The following is a 17,961-nucleotide window of genomic DNA, read 5'->3' as shown; positions in this document are numbered from 1 at the left end:
CTAGTTCACATAAATTAGGCTGGCAATGCAACCTTTCCTAGGTCCTTCAATATGTATAGCTGGAACAAAACAAAAAAACCAAATACCTTATCACCTGCGTTCTTACCTCGGTGTAACCCATGCTAGCTGCAGCAACGAGGGCCTGCTGGATGGCGTGGCTCTTCTTAAACACTCCTTGCTGCTGGCCGGCCATTGTCCAGTCGCACTGAATCAAGAACTTGACAACCTCCAGGTGACCTCGGAGGGCAGCGTGGACCAGAGCACACTGCCCGTTCTTGTCCAGGTGATCCACCTGAGGGGAGGAGACAGAGAAATCTGTGTGAACGAAGACTTGTGGCTGCACTCCCAACCAGTCACATCAGCTCTGCCCAGGTCTGGATTACTAAGATTCATTTTTTCCCCTTTCCCTGAGCCAATCTCAGAAAATTTAGAAAATACTTTCCTACTCAGGTTAGGTCATCACTGAGCTACAACTCTGGTAGATGCCCCTCTGGGCAGAACCTGTTTTCCTAAGGTCAGGCTTTTGTTTTCACACACACACAAAATCCTGCCAAAACTCAGAAAAAGAAGACCCACAGCTCCAGCTTTGTTTCCCTGAGGCACATTCTCCTTTGTCTTCCAATAGTTCTTTTCAGACTCAGTTTTGAAAGACTTGTGGCTCTGATGGCACAAAAAACTGTCTTTGAAATCTTGAAAGGGAAGAAAAACATTTCAAAACTCAAATTTTCTGGTGTTACAAAGAAGCAAAATATCTTATATCATGAATCATACATTTGACCACCCAGCTTTGGCAAAGGCCACTTTTCTCTTCTAATTGGAAGGCAGAATCTCAAAGATCCAGCCAAAATGGCTAGAGGTACTTGGAGCTGAATGCTCACTAAGTTCCAACAGCAGTTTTTACAACTGTGCTGTTGGCTACAAGTTTAGACTGAAAGATGGGCCTGATTAAGATCAATCTACAAGAAGGTAGCCACATGTTTGCATAGATGAGTAGCCTTTTCTAGTGGGGAGGCAGGTTATCTTTAAGTGGTAGTTCAAGCACTTGAAACAGAAGTTCTGTGTCTGGGTCTCCATAGCTTTAGTTCCACCCAGCCATCTATTTAACAAATGTTCACTGAAATCCTACTATGTGCAAGGTACCACACAGGATAAAAAGGTGAATACGAGTAAAATGTAGATTCCACTCTCAAAGACTTTCTATCTGGAGATACAACCAATGTGACAGAAACCTATCTATCCAACAAGGTGTATATAATAAATGTGTAAGGAAAGTAAAAGTGCAATAAAAGTTTAGAGAATTTCCAGGTAGAATCAGTAATGGGTTTAGAAGGAAGGGTGTTATGGCCTAAGAGTTTGTGTCCCCCTCAATTATATGTTGGCATTGTAATTCCCAAGGTGGTGGCATTACTTAACTCTTTATCACCAAGGGAAAAACAGTTCAGAGTTGAGAAGCCTAGAAGACACCTTAATCAAGTGACAGAAGTTAACATCCACCTGTGATAAGACAGTAACACTGTGGACCCCTTGACGTGCTACATTAGTAAGGGCACAGCATCACTTTTGTGGTATTCTTGCCCAAAATATATAAACTCAATCTAATGATGAGAAACTATAAGACAAACTAAAATCAAAGAACACTTTGTAAAATAACTGGTTAATATTCATCAGTATTTTAATGGTGAAGCTGGGGAAGAGAGTATGAGGATGGACAAGACCACTGGAGGAAAACATCTTAGTGAACAGTTGCACTGGGAGTAGGAAGACAGAAGAGCAACCGGAGAGGAAGGAGGAGAGCTAGGGTATTACACTGTCTTGAGAAGTATTGTGGTCAATCTTGCCAATATTATGGAGAAGTTTAGAAGGGGAGAAATGAGAAAAACTTCCTTAATTTGGTGATTAGCAGCTCTTAGTGACTTTTGAGACAGTAGCTTCAGATGAATGCCAAGAGGTTGGGGTTTTAGAGAACTTTTTATTTTTTAAAGAATATTATTTATTAGGCATTGCAAGAGATAGCTGAGCAGCAGCAAAGACCCAGCTAAGATTAGAATATGAATCCACAGTTATAGTAATGAGGCCCAGTTATTATTTTAGAGGTGTTCAGTCAAATGAAGAGGGCATTACAGATGGACCATCACTGTGTCACAGTAAATTTCACTGAGAGTCCCAGGTCCCAGCTCCCAAAGGAGTCTGCAGAGTTCCACTTTCTTCCCTTGTGAAAACACTGGGCACCTCAGAATGAGGTCATACATATTACTTATATTTCATTGCAAAACCACCAAAATCCTGTTTGTTTTCAGGACTGAAACAAAATACTGTAAGGTTATAATTTTCCCCAGAGGCCTATACTTTTGAGACCAGCATTTTCCTTTTCACCAATATTTCAAAACTGAGTTCTTTTACATCAGTGGCTCTTGAGGTACTATAAAGCAAACACATTTTTAAGAAATGTTTTCAGAGGATTAAAGTATACTAACAGAAGCACTCCTGAATGCTTCTGATCAGTTGGAGTGTAAATAGGATCATCTTTTCTCTACCTCTACTACAGGGATGCTCTTCAAGGTAGAACAGGGAGTCTGGTCTCTGTTCTTATCTCCATGGCTAATTTCTTCTCTACACATTAAAGTTTACAGTCTGCAGGCACTGTTCAGTTCAGACTTCCCACTGCAGTCTCCTTGCCACACCACTTCTCCTTCCTCACTCTGAGCTCAGTAGACAATTTCTTGGTTGTTAGGTAGGAACTTTTCGTGGCTGCTCATAAATGCAGTTTCCTAAGTACTGCCCAAAGGCTTCAGAACCGTGCCCAGAGGCAGCATGAAGTGGCAATGGCAGCGGGCCAACACTGGGATGTGGGCACAGCCAGCACTCCCTGTGACCTACCCTCAGGAGGGTTGGATGGACTCTACCTAGACTCATGTGGTGATGCAGGAAATGAGGAAGACTACAGCAGGAAGGAAGGAAAAGGGGAGAAGGGACAAGTTGCAGAGTCACACAGCTGTTACCTTGGCCCGTTTTTTGCACAGCAACACAACGATGCTCAGGAAGCCTGCCGCTGCGGCATAGCCCAGAGGAGTCAGGCCGCTTTCAGAAGAGGCATCCACGTTGGCCCCAAACTCCAACAGCAGGGCCACCATTTCTGTGTAACCAAGATGAGACTGGACACAGAGAATTGGAGCATTATTTAAAACCTCTGTCCGATAATTAATATTGGCACCTCCCAAAATCAGCAGTCGGCTGACCTAGAAAGAAGTAAATAAATAGAAGTGATACTCAGACAAGTATCAGTCACATCCTTTTAGTCATCTGGGACTGCACAACAGTGTTCAGGTGCATTTAGTAACTGCTTTATTTTATCATCTTCATTTGTTCCTTTTTTAGTATCTTGCTTTTAGAAAGGGAAGTAAAATGCTTCCTTTACAGTAACTAGTGCAAAGTCTAACCCTACTGTAGTAATGAACATAGTTTCTATTAATTAAGTGAACTGTTGGTCAGAAAAGCTTCTATTAAAACAAAGGCTACTGGAGACTGATTTACTCCCTAGAAGGAGCAGGACCTGATCCTGTAAATCAGAGCCAGCTTAGAAGGTAGTAGGTCAGTAGGTTTGGTCTTCAATTCACAGAATAAAATGTAACAATTCAAAATATATTATCAATAAAAGGCTAATAAATAGGAGACAGTCCAAGGCAAGTCAAAGATCAATAAAAAAGACACTTAAATGTCCTTCTAATTTTATTTTTTCATAGTTAATTTTTTAATCTGTCTGTAATTTATAAGCACTTACCTTTATATTTGGAGTGTAGAGATTTCGTAAAGATGCCAATGCCATAGAAAGACCTTCTGTGCTATAGGAGATCCAGAGACCTTGGAGGATGGAGGATGATACACCAACTTTTTTACTCAAACCCTGAAAAAAGAAACACATAGCAGTCCCGCTAAAAATTACAATCTTTGTAGTACATAGTGGCCTTTAGGTTTGTGGCTCTAATAAATGAAAGTAGATTCTCACCCTAACAACACATCCATGCTCAGCAAAGCCAATTCACTGATGAGGACTAGAAGTAGTCCTATAGGAACAAGCCAACTTGTCTCTATGCTAAGTAGTCTGGCAACAATCTATTGAATACCTCTTTTCTGCTGTACCTGGATGTAATTCTTTCCCCGGTTTTTCTATTAGCTTTCTTGAGTCAATCTCTTAAATTCAAGTTAGTAAAATACACAATGGGACAGAGATAATGAAGTGTGATGGTTGACCCCCATCTCATTTTCTTGGGCTTCTGGGAAAGCTATATTTCCAACCTCCTGTACAGTTAGGTGACCCAGATGACTGAATTCTGGCTAGGAAAGTATGGGCAGAATTAGTATGTCAGATTGAGGCGTGGCCCCAAACCTGCGTATTTCTCCACACTTTCTACTGTCCCTCTTGACTGCAGGCCAGAGTATCCAATGGAGGATTCTGAGGCCCTAGGCAACTTTGTAACTACTATAGGGGAGAAGCCTGACTGGACTGCAATGTCAGTGAGAAATAAACCTTTGTTAAGTCATTGAGATTTTAAAGGTTTGTTATAGCAGCTAGCATTCCTCACCCTAACTAATATAACCTAAAACGATCATGTCTGTTTATCCTTAGGAAAACAACAATATAGGTGTGATTGCCATAAGCAACACATTTTCTCTAGCATAACTGGTATAGGTACCATCCCACTGCATGTATAATGCTTGCCCCTTTCCAAAAGGAAGTTAGACAATTTGTTTTATATATATCTGGATAGCCAGACATTCTCTGGCAGTCATCCTACTATTCTGCCAATATCTGGGTCAAGTAAGTTAAAGCAGGAAATCCTGAGGGTAGTTAAGATATTAACAATGAAGTTTGGGACCTAGTAAGTGGATCAGGGAGGTATTCTTTTTAAAAGCTTACGCTACTTCTACTTGCCTTGTGTTCCCTGAAATGCAGGTTGTTCTTGCCTAGAATACTTGCTATGCCCAAATCAGCAACTCATGGCTAACCCTGTTTTATTTATACTCCTGTCCAGACTTCAGACTCCCCTATCCCCGTGACTGGATTATTTTGAAGCAAATCCCAGACATCTTATCAGTTAATGTTTATTTCAGTAAGTGCCTCTAAGAGATAAGGACTCTTTTTCAAACATAGCCCAAGAGCACTATCATACCTGAAATTAACAAGGATTCTATAGTATCAAATATCCAGGCAGTGTTAAAATTTCCTTGACTATTTCAAAAAAATTTTGTTTTGTTTCAACTGGGATCCATAAAAGGTCCATATACTATAACTGGCTTAAAAACACTTCAAAAATGTAAAGAAAAAATTAGGATCTTTCCTTTAACTTTTTAAACAAAATATTATAGGCCTATTCCATACCTCTACATATACTTTTGCCTCATTCTATTTCGAGAGACATAGTAGTTCATTATATGTATGTATCACAATCATAATTTCTTTAAGTTAGGTCCCTAGAGATGGATATTTAGGTACTTCTGTTTTTTGTTTCTTATTATTACAACTATGTTTCAATAGTCATCCTTGTACATATATCTTTATGTACTTGTGCAAGTCTATCTGTAGGATATGTTTCTAGAAGTAGATGCTTTTATACTGTGTGCTATTTTGACATGGCTTTGTCAATACATCTGTGTTTAAACATTCCCAACATGAAATCCACAACTTGACAAAATGAGGAAGGATGAAGCCAATGACTTCTACTCTTCATCTTGTTCCATTCTGTCCTACTTAAAATGATGGACAAGAGGGTAAGCCAAAAGGGCTGGGGCAAATCCTGGCACAGCAGACCTTTGTGTGCCCAGACACACTATCCCATGCTGGGAGGCTAAAACAGAGTCTAGTTATCACCCTTACACTTCAGAGAGATGATTCTTACTTTTATATCCTCCTCCATTATTTGAAAATGGCTGCTAAACTTCTACATTATCCATATTCTCTCTGCCCTGGAGGGGGGAGCTTTGTTGTGAATCTCTCTACCAGAGTGTCCATCTAGGCATGAAGAGCTGGGTGCACTGTGAATAATGAAGACTGATACCACATCTTCTGACTGCTCATTATTATTTCAGGACTTCTTTCATTTGTATTAATAACAGGGACATTAATCACAAACTCTCTAATTTGGCTAATCAGTTCATATGCAAACAACTATCAAAAAATGAAGCACACCCATCACTAAGTGTTTATGATTGTTTATTTTGACATATGAGATTGAGTATTTCCCATTCTTTTTGGAAGAATTCCAAGTGCTACTCAGGGCTGGAGTCCAGACAAGTTAGGTTATAAAGCTCGCCTCTATGGTAGATTCTGGAAAACCAGGAAACTTAGCTCCAAATCCCCTTTTGGGCCTTAGTCTCCACTTGGAATATGTGTGGGATTCAACAAGGTCTTTTGAGGAGCAAGAAACTCTATTCATCAATTAGACAGAAAAGTAATTAGAAAGAAACTAGTATCTGTAATTCAACAGAGGAAACTTAGCAATGGAAGGCATGCTTTATATATATATGGCTGACGGATAAAACGGGAAGGAATGTAACATTTATTCAGTACCTACTACATAGCTAGGTTCTGTGCGAAAGCGTTTTCATATGTTAGCTCCTTTAGTTTAATCTAATTTTTATGACAGTCCTAATGAAGTAGAATTTATCACCATTTTTATCTAAGAGGAGACAAGCTAGAGAGGGTTAAGTAATTTGCCCAAAGTCACACCACTACTTAAAAAAATGGAGCAGGAATTAGAAGCCAAGTCCTTTTTACTCTGAAGTTCATATTCCTTCCACTATACCAAATTGAAGAAAGTAGATGTACCCAAGTCAGGAATTCAGTTCTGAATTTCTAGCTGGAAAAGCAGCAAGTAAGAATAGACCGAACAGCTGACAACTGGCTTTTCCTTTTGCCTTTAATTACAAACCATTCTCTAGCCTTGAGTCTCTTCAAAATTGTTGTTTTTAATCCAGACAATCTGACCAGCTAGTATGGCTTTACTCTTATGATTTCAGCTAAGCATTGTTGACTTCTTTTCCAACTTTGAACTTTAAAGTAAAACTATGACTATGACTTGTACTAGTCAACTTTCTATTTAACATTGATTTAAGTGGTATCCCTTAGATAGGTTCACTTAATCCATAGAATATTATGAATATTATCTTACAGAAGAATAATGCTAGACCAGTGTTTATGAAAGTCACATAGCAATTCTCCTTTTGCTCAAGATCTCTGGCATCAGCTGGAGTTTGGAAAATGTTATGTTTAGCTTCTCTGGAAGATGTAGCAATTCACTCCTCTGCTCAGGATCTATACATTTGGATTTAGTTTTCTTGAATGTAAATTGCCTCTTTTCTGTGTGATCCTCAGCATAGTCTCAGTCATTTAGGGATACCAAAGGCATTTTAAATGAGAAAGCCTGAGATGTTTAGAGAAAAGCGGGATGTTCCCAGAATTCAGTCATTAATTTTTGCTCAAGGAGACTTGGGTGGACTTCCACTTCTGGTAATGATGGATCTAAGTGATCTGGACAAACATTTCTGCTAAATGCAAATAGGAAAAGCTGCACAAAATTTAAGAAGCATCCTCCTTAAAGACATGAGAGGACTAACAAGTTGCAGAAGAATTACTGGGCCAAGATCTAGGATAGATAGAGTTTAGGGGAGCAGTTTACAGCTGCTTTCCCAAGGGGTGTGTGTGTGCCAATTCTGCAGAGTTAGCTAGGTGTACTTTTGATAGCTTTGGGATTTTTAGGACAGTGAAAATTACTCTCTGTGATACTGTAAGGTTAGGTACATGATATTATCCCATTTGGCAAAATCCATAAAATTGTACAACACAAACAGTAAACACTGATGTAAACTATGGACTTCAGTTATATATATCACAATAATATATCAATATAGGTTCATCAATTTTAATAAATGTAGCATACCAGTACAAGATGTTAATAATAGGGGTAACTATGGTGGGGCGATTGAGTATGTGGGAACTCAGTATTTTCTGTAAACCTAAAATTGCTGTAAGAAATAAAGCCTCTCAAAAAAAAAATTCTGGGTTTAAAAAAAGTTCTGAATTCTACTCCAGAACAATGAATGGTGATCTTTGGGAATAAGGCTCAGAAATATGTATGTGTGTTTAAAGATCCCCAGGAGAATCTACTATATAGCCAAAGTTGAAACCCACTGATCTAGATCTATAGATAGATCTTAAATATACAAAGATGAGTGAAAAGAAGTTAGAGCACTATATAAAGAATGTATTATTTATATCAAGTTTAAAAAACATGAAGTAATTCATTCTGCATATTGTTCATGAATACATGTTTATGTTTGAAAAGTACAAAATATGGTTGAGAAGAACACATGCTAACTACAGGGTAGAAATTATCTCTGAAAAGGAAGAGAAATAGGGTAAGAGGAGGACAAAGGAGGCTTCTACGGTAAGTGTTACATTTTTCATTTCTTAAAAATATAAAGATTTGAAGCAAACATGGAAAAATCTTAACATTTGTTAAATCTTGTAGAAAGCATTAGATTATTCAATTACCTGTTCTTTCCTATTTGTTAGAAATACTTCATAATAAGATTAAAAAAAGGGATAGGGACATCTCTTCCTCTAAGACAAGAAAAAGGAAAGTAAGAATTGATGACACATTGATTTATTGGTGAGAGAGAGTAATTAAGGAAGTCACACTCAATGGCTTTGATTTTTTCAGGGACTCAGAAGTCAGGCTGTTTGTTGATTTAGTTGACTTGGTTAAGAGCTAGAGAAAAAAGGAATGTGAAAAGAAGCTGAGTAAGAATAAAACTTGGTAAATGAATTTCAATTAAATGGCCCAGTAGATGGACCAGAAAGCAGCACTGAGAATCCCAGTGAGGTTGGAATAAGTACAAAGGAAATAAGCCTGAAATATACAGCTAGACTCCAGGACTTGGGTATGAGCTTCACTTGTACCATGGACTTGCTCTACTGATTTCTTCTGCTTGGTGGGGTTGACCCTTTGCTTCTATGAGGTGTGGGAAGAAAGTTTCAGTTTTGTTAAATTCAACCTGACAAAGGTGGCAGGCAAGATCCTATTATTAGGCACAATATAACCAAAAATAACCCATAATTAAATTCTGAGCTAATGGATTCTTAAAGAGAACTTAAGGCTCAGATAACTAAAGAAAGTGTTTCTTCAATATCCATAACTAATGCTCAGGCAAGAAGGGCTCTCTTTTGTCAATGGTAATGGAGTCTCTTCTTTAATTTGTTAGAATCTAAAATTATAACACTGCTTACCAGCCTGTAGAAATCTCTTTATTTTTTAATTTAAATTTAATTTAATTTGTTTTTATTTTAGTATCATTAATATACAGTTACATGAGCAACACGGTGATTACGAGATTCCCCCCATTATCAAGTCCCCACCACCTACCCCATTATAGTCACTGTCCATCAGCGTAGTAAGATGCTATAGAGTACTTGTGCTATACTGCCTTCCCCGTGCATACCCCCCACCACATTATGTATTCCCATGCCCCCCTACCCTACATTATGTGTACTAATTATAATGTCCCTTATTCCCCTTATCCCTCCTTTCCCACCCATCCTCCCCAGTCCCTTTCCCTTTGGTAACAGTTAGTCCATTCTTGGGTTCTGTGAGTCTGCTGCTGTTTTGTTCCTTCAGTTTTTGATTTGTTCTTATAGTCCAGATGAGTGAAATCATTTGGTACTTGTCTTTCTCCACCTGGCTTATTTTACTGAGCATAATACCCTCTAGCTCCATCCATGTTGTTGCAAATGGTAGGATTTGTTTTCTTCTTATGGCTGGATAACATTCCATTGTGTATATGCACCACATCTTCTTTATCTATTCATCTACTGATGGACATTTAGGTTGCTTCCATATCTTGGCTATTGTAAAAAGTGCTGCGATAAACATAGGGGTGCATATGTCTTTTTCAAACCGGGATCCTGCATTCTTAGGGTAAATTCCTAGGAGTGGAATTCCTGGGTCAAATGGTATTTCTATTTTGAGTTTTTTGAGGAACCTCCATATTGCTTTCCACAATGGTTGAACTAATTTACATTCCCACCAGCAGTGTAAGAGGGTTCCCCTTTCTCCACATCCTTGCTGGCATTTGTTGTTGTTTGTCTTTTGGATAGTGGCCATTCTAACTGGTGTGGGGCGATATCTCATTGTGGTTTTAATTTGCATTTCTCTGATGATTAGTGATGTGGAGCATCTTTTCATGTACCTGTTCAGCCTGTCTTGCTCAGAATGTTTGAATACTTCAAGACAACAGGGGAAGCATGAAGAAACAAGAGCAATCTCATCTTAGGGATCTTTGCTATGGCTCAGATATCTTAAGATCATGGAAAAAACTAATTTTGGGCTTATCTAATATGTTTCTTTAAGGCAAATTATTTACATATATATTATCAGTGATTCACTTTTAGATATCCAAGTGTCTCAAATGAATTACAACTGTTTTTATCTGACCAACCACGTGGACATGTTGGTTATACTGAAAGGATACTGGTAAAAAAGGGAATGGTACCTTTCACTGCAGGGAAAGGACTGGCAAACCATGGCCTGAGGCCAAATGCAGCCTTCCACCAGCTCTCATAAATCGTGTTCTACTGGCATATGGCCACAGCCATTCATTTGTGTGTTGTTTCTGGCTGCTTCTGAGGTACAATGGCAGACAGAGTTCAGTGGTTTCAACAGAGACTATATGGACTGCAAAGCTGTATTTGCCAAACACTGCTATACAGGGTGCTAGGTAACCTCTGAAGGGAAAGAGTGATATTATGTGGAGTTTATGCTCATTATTAAGTCATATTATCAGTAAAGAGATTATTATTAATAATTGATCATAAAACCTCATTTAGATATGTCTATTACTTTGCATTTTATAGTGTACTTTTTTCTATATATCTTATATCTATGATGCTTATAATAATCCTGAGAGTTAGTCATTGTTACCATTTTGCAGATGAGAAAACTGAGAATGCATAAGTGGCAGGGTCAGTACTTGAACCCGTGCCTTCTGACTGATGTCAGAGATCTTCCACTCTCAGCTGCCTACTTACAGCACTTTCCCCCTGGGCCACTAGTTCTATTCTGGTAAGAAATGTTACAGGATTGACTAATCAAAAGAACATTTTAGGGTGGGGAGGAATTAGCAAAATAGGTGAAGGGGATAAAGAGGTACAAACTTCCAATTACAAAACAAATTAAGTCATGGGGATGAAAAGTACAACACAGGGAATATAGTCAATAATATTGCAATAACTTTATATAGTGATAGATGAGCAACTACACATCATGGTGAGCATTTTGTAATGTACATATTTGTCAAATCACTATGCTATAACCTGAAGCTATTATATTAATGTATGTCAACTATACTTCAATTTAAAAATAAGGAACATTTTAGAGGGTAGCATTCAGGGAGATAATTGCAATTGCAAGAGCATTCTGAAATCCTTCCAGTGATTAGACTCAACACCCTATGTTACAAACTAGATTGAAATACATCTGGCCACAATTCACAGATTTAAAAAAAACCTAAGTGGCAATCAGAGAATTGCAAAGACTTATAAGTGTTCAACATTACTGGACATTAAGGAAATGCAAATTAAAGTCACACTGAGATACTATTTCACAACCACTAAAATTTTAGGGTAAAATAAGAATGATGAACAAGGTCTAACAAGTCTTAGCAAAGGTTTGAAAAACTGGAACACTCATACATTGCTGGTGGTACACCACTTTTGATAGACAGATTGGCAGTTCTTTAAAATGTTAAGTACAGAGTTACTATATGTCCTAGCAATTCCACTGGTAGGTGTATATATATATATATATCTTCAGTTCTCTTAGATATATTATATATATATATATATACACACACACATCTTCAGTTCTCTTATATATATATATATATATAAGAGAACTGAAGATGTGTTCACACAAAAACCTGAACACTAACATTGTGAATGTACCTAATGTCATTGAATTATTCATTTAAAAATGGCTAATTTTATTTTAAAATAATTAAAAAAGAGAAAAATCAGCATGCTAATGTTCACAGTGGCATTATTCACAGTAGCAAAAGGTGGAAACAACCCAAATGTCCAACTGGTGACTGGATAAGCAAAATGTGGTAAATCCACACAATGGGATATTATTTGACAACAAAAAGGAATGAAGTTCTGAAACATGCTACAACATAGATGGACTCAAAAAACATTATGCTAAGTGAAAGAAACCAGACACACAAACCACATATTGTATGATTCCATTTACATGAAATGTCCAAAGAAGTCAAATCTGAAGAGACAGAAAGTAGATGAGTGGTTGTCAGGGGCTCGGGGAAGCATGGAGAGTGACTTCAAACAGGCATGAGGTCTATTTTTAGGGTGATGGAGATATATTAATAGTGGTGCTAATTATACAACTATGAAAAGCCATTGACCTGTACACTTAAAATAGGTGAATTTATGGTATATAAATTATACCTCAATAAAGCTGTTAAAAACAGAATGCAAAGGGCTCCATAGAGAGTCACATATCCAGAATTATAAGCTCTCAGGGTGATTAATAGTATTACAGGTGATTTTTTTCATGACTAAAAACAAAGGAAATCTAAAATTAACTGGAAAGGAGCATAAATTGGACCAAATGTCACTGCTCATTGGAAGTTCTAGGTGATTCTGGTTGTAACCATAGAGTCTGTCTTTGCCTTTTTATGACCCTCAGCTGAGGGAGACAGAAGTCTAGCAGTTTGAGAGAAGCTAAGGCTTGTCAATAAGGAACACTGTGCATTTTAAGGACCCTGAAAAGTACACCATCAGGAAAGCACAGGCCAAGTCTAAATTCTTCAGCTCGCAGTCATGTCACCACCATGTGCTGTATCCACCACCAAAACTATATTTAGGAGGTGGTAGATCATATGTGGAACTCATACAAACATGTTTATACCTTTCTTTCCTAAATGGTTATACATGTACATTTCCTGGAAATATATTTATGGAGTATTTATGGCCTGAATCACACATGGAGCCAATCTTATCTCAGGCAACCATGTTGTCTGCAGTAACATAAGATAAAACTGTGTCAATGACAGGAGTGTATGGTTTAAATATAAGTTTCCCTCTACTGGATAAAGTCATACTGGGTCAAATGAAAGTCCTTATCTTTTATCTGTTAATGTGGTGTTTATTTTATGGTGCAGAAAAGACAAGCATCAGCTTCTTTACATCTGATCCTAGGCAGATGGAGGGCTAAAAGCTTAAGTGTTTAAAGAAGTGATGCTTAATACTTGTTACTTTTCTATCTAACTGGAGGATAATGATCTTAGAGTTCATAGAAGTAGCAGATGTTTTTCAGTCCACTTGAAACTGCAATTAGACACCTTGCCTGTAATGTTAGTCCTACTCTGTTCCCACTAAGTAGGGTCACTGGGTAAGGTCATTTCTGGTACAGTGATTTGTTAGATAAAACAATTATGATTCAAATAGAGGACTTGTCACTGGGGGTTTTCACTTTTATTTGTCTGATGAGACAGGTTTCTGGCTGTGTGCTTATATACTGGGAAGAATTTGCTAGGCTCTTGGAGTTGCCCTAATGTCATCTTTCTCTTCAAAGAGAACTGTTTAATCTTTAACAGTATCCGTTGGGGTAAGTCCAACATAGAGAACTGTTGAAGATTACCTGTATCTCTTAATCCTGAGGCAGGAAAAGCACTTTGAAGAGACTGTAGGGATTGGAGGTAGCAGAAGGAATAGCAAATTGTGGGCTAGAAACACTGGAACAAATTTCTTCCTTCACTTTTGTGCTTTACCCTACAACTAGTATCTAGACTATCAATTCCTTGAGATTAGGGACTACAACTTTTTTGTTTTTTTATCCCTAGCACCAGTACAATGCCTAGGTAAACACTGAATAAACAAATGAATGCAGACATGCACAAACAGACGAATTATGTGCCCTCTTGTGGATCCTCCATTCCAGCCATGAATATTCAGAGAGGGAGGCTGATGTTATAGAGTTCTTAAAAGTTTTGAAACTACTGGTAGAAAAACTGGAGTTTTAATTTGAATAGAGAATGGGGGAAGTAGCACAAAGGAAGGTTATAGTTGCTTCCAGGTAAATAGTCTGAAAATTATAGCAATGAGGAACACTAATTGCTACACCACCACCACTATCTTTAGGAGGTGGTAGATCATATATGGAGTTCACACAAACATGTTTATACCCTTCTTTCCTAAATGGTTATACATGTACATTTCCTGGAAGTCTAGCAATCCACAAAACTAGCAGATAACAAATGTGGTTCTCTTCCCAAAGGCCTATGGAGGAACAGGACATACATTTTAGGCACTAGACCAAATCTGCAACAAAATAATTCTAGAAAGCAGAGACAACATGGAAATAACAGTAGCTTCCCAAACACAGTGTTAAGGAAAGCCTGCTGGAGACGGAAAGAAGAAAAGACTCCAACTTCTCTAATTACCTTAAAGATGTGTGCTTTGAGGATATGATGTCCTAGTTCAATAGTCTGCTGTCGGTTTAGTTTTCCCTCTTGGCGGGAAAACCAGAAGGCAAGTAGTGTATGACCACTCCTGCAAAGAAAAAGAGACTCATTTTAGAAATTCTAATGCTCCAATTCTGCTTTGGGTAGGGGACTGTTCAGATCTAGCCATACTTCCAGCAAGACTGCCTCCTTCAACCAGTTTCTCAGGGAAGGGCACCTGCTGCTGGATACAAAGGTTCCTAACTTTTACCAGTCCTTTACCCAAATCACATGTGTGAATATCACAAAATGTCATTTCTAGTTGGCTTATGCCTATCCCACGCACAGATGGCATTAAAAGATTCATTTTTATTTCTGCCTCTGACAACTCCCCTTATTTCACCCATGCTTTAAATGTCAGTCTTCCTCAGGATCTCATTTTTGGCCCTAGTCTGTTTTGTCTCTCAATAAGTGCATCCATTCTCAAAGCTTTTACCACCACCTATAGTATATCCTGTATCTTCTTCTCTATCTAGACTTCTCAGTCTTAGACTAATCTACATCCAACTGTCTATGGATTTCGCCACCTGGGGGTCCCACAGTCAGGGCTCAGACTCTTGTTTTTCTGCAGCTCTCTTAGCCTAGCTCTTCTTTTGGCTCTACTTTCTGGGCAGCTGACACATGATTAAGAGGTTGCAGCAGTTCTGAGCATCATGGGGAGATAAAACAACGTACAGAGGCAGGAAATGAGTTTTCTCCTTCATAACAGATTGGGGATCTGTCAACAAGGAGATGAGAGGGTATGGATGCATCGAGAAACCTACAGTCTAGTAGGAGAGACGAATTATGTGCCCTCTTGTGGATCCTCCATTCCAGCCATGAATATTCAGAGAGGGAGGCTGATGTTACAGAGTTCTTAAAAGTTTTGAAACTACTGGTAGAAAAACTGGAGTTTTAATTTGAATAGAGAATGGGGGAAGTAGCACAAAGGAAGGTTATAGTTGCTTCCAGGTAAATAGTCTGAAAATTATAGCAATGAGGAACACTAATTGCTACACCACCACCACTATCTTTAGTCAGCAAACTCTTCCCTGAGTAGTCTTTTTTGATCAGCCTCTTACCTATCCTCCAAGCTGAGAAAAGGATAGCACTTTCTAGTTGGTGTTACCATTACAAGTTGTATGTATCTTTCGTACAGTGTCTGCTACACTATTACATGTTCTCTCTCCTACTAGACTGTAGGTTTCTCGATGCATCCATACCCTCTCATCTCCTTGTTGACAGATCCCCAATCTGTTATGAAGGAGAAAACTCATTTTCTGCCTCTGTACGTTGTTTTATCTCCCCATGATGCTCAGAACTGTTGCAACCTCTTAATCATGTGTCAGCTGCCCAGAAAGTAGAGCCAAAAGAAGAGCTAGGCTAAGAGAGCTGCAGAAAAACAAGAGTCTGAGCCCTGACTGTACAGCATCAGGATAATACAACCAAAGTCTGAAAAACAAACACATTCTTTATTTCTTCTTTTTTAAAAGCTTCAGTAAAGAACCTGGAGAATAGAGGATGGGACAGCTTCCATCAGGAATCATCTCGGAGATATTTCATTCCAATAAGACTTTAAAAAGAAATTCTACCATGTTCTAACCTTGAGCTTCACAGAATTTTTGAATGCTAGTGGATACTAAGCCACCTCATTTAATTGGATAAGATTAACCATATGGAAAGGAAGTTATGTAATTGAAAGAGTGTCTCAGATGAGCATAGCCTACTTAGAATCATCAGGTATCATCTGAAGGTATGCTGTTTCATGCTTATAAAATCTGGAAATTGCTACTGAACTTTTATTTATCCCTTGAAAGCTCAATTCTGTTGGTAGGCTATTTTAATAGAGCATATGTAAGTTAGAAGATGAGAAGCATTTATAAAGTGCTCTATCTCAAATTCTCAAAAATTCTATCTAGTTATTAACACCGAAGTTATTGTAGCCTCTCTGGTGTAAGAATTATTACTTTAAGTGACTCATTCATGGGCGCACACAGTGACTAGACCTGACTACAGGTTTCTGACCCACTACCTATGCTTCAGGCCGTTTCCTAATGAGAATCCACACCTATCAGGATTAAGGTAAAAAGCTCTTGTCTGACAAGGGAATGAATCAGACACAGAACTGACTTTGCTCTAGCATTTTCATTTTACTACCGTAACTATGAAATCCTGGCAAGATGCATACGTTTGTCTAGTATGCATTTCAGCTAGCTCTGGTTGTTAGTGCTGGCTGTTGCTGCTGTTGGTCAGGCACTGAGGAGAAATAGCAGGCAATTAGGTTAAGGAAAAGATGAAGGCGATTATGGACACGAGCATATCACATTACTTATAAAAGAATGGATCTGATTAGTTCATTGGACTCAAAGCATATAATGTTCAGGACACAAAGAGTAAGCAATTTATACTACATGCTAGTATTTCCAGCTGTACCTTACTGTTCTGATAAAATATGGTGCCATTGGCTAACATACAGTCTGAATGGGTGATACAGCACTTGTCTGTATTTCTATTTTTCTTATTTGCTCATGCCTGAACCTTATTTCTTTTGACTCCTAGCCTCACCATTCTTTAAGATCACTACTAGCCTCTTAATTGGTTTTCTTTTTCATTTTTTCCCTCCAGCATTAGGCTCTACTGAAACTCCTCTCTTAAAACTCTCTCCTCTGACATCTGGGACACCACCTGCCGCCTTTCCTCCCATTTCCTTCAGTGACCTCACTTCTTGCTTCACTCCCCATTCTCTCTGCTTTCTTAGGCCACTCCCATCAGTCTCTTGGCTTCACTGCTCACCTAGACATCTCTAGCAGTGAAGCATTGTTTTGCTTCTTTAACTGCCTGCTGGATCCCTCTACCCTCAAATGACAATTCAAATGACCTGTCAGGACACTGATTGGCGTTGAAGCCTTCTCTCCAAACCAAATCCCTTTACAATTTACTTTTAAAAATACTGTCAGTCATGAATGTACTTCATACCACTGAACTGTACAGTTAAAAATGGTGAAGATGAAAAATACTCTTATGTGCATTTTACCACAATAAAAACTTTTTTTAAATGAAAAAAAAAATCCTGTCAGTCACTCTGGAGAAAGGCCTAGCTGTTTTGTTTCTCCTCGCTGTACACTTCCTCTCTTGGAAAACTGCAAGAGCCTCATTCTCTCCATAGCCTGCGCCTTGGCCCATGCCACTAATTGCCCTGCAGAAACCTGATCAAAATTCTGCTCAGAATTCTTCAATGGCTTTCTATTTCCTCCTATATACAATCTAACCTCCTTAGCATGGTATTCAAAGCCTCTCTATATTTGTCTCTTCTCCATTTGTCTGTCTTTATCTTTTTATCTTGTACTTATAATTTCAGACAGAGTAAATTATTTTAGGATTTCACACATGCTTTCCCGCTGCCTGGAATTCTCT

At 38.4% G+C, this 17,961-nt stretch overlaps 1 protein-coding gene across 11 annotated transcripts in view; it reads right to left on the bottom strand.

The window, feature by feature from the left end:
• TANC2 (tetratricopeptide repeat, ankyrin repeat and coiled-coil containing 2) overlaps positions 1 to 17,961 on the bottom strand; it is a 374,308-nt gene that overhangs the window by 28,980 nt on the left and 327,367 nt on the right. For all 11 annotated transcript variants that reach the window (XM_036997193.2, XM_073235742.1, XM_073235743.1 and 8 more), the window contains 4 exons: positions 14,509 to 14,617; positions 3,779 to 3,901; positions 3,000 to 3,236; positions 107 to 292 (listed from right to left, as the gene is read on the bottom strand). In XM_036997193.2, coding sequence (XP_036853088.1) covers positions 107 to 292; positions 3,000 to 3,236; positions 3,779 to 3,901; positions 14,509 to 14,617 — 655 coding nt within the window. The remainder of the gene's footprint in view (positions 1 to 106; positions 293 to 2,999; positions 3,237 to 3,778; positions 3,902 to 14,508; positions 14,618 to 17,961) is intronic.

This window comes from Manis javanica, chromosome 4, assembly GCF_040802235.1.
Source record: "Manis javanica isolate MJ-LG chromosome 4, MJ_LKY, whole genome shotgun sequence".
NCBI classification, from domain to species: Eukaryota; Metazoa; Chordata; class Mammalia; order Pholidota; family Manidae; genus Manis; species Manis javanica.
The sequence above is the reverse complement of the archived record's forward strand: the minus strand, read 5'-3'. Positions and strand labels throughout refer to the sequence as shown.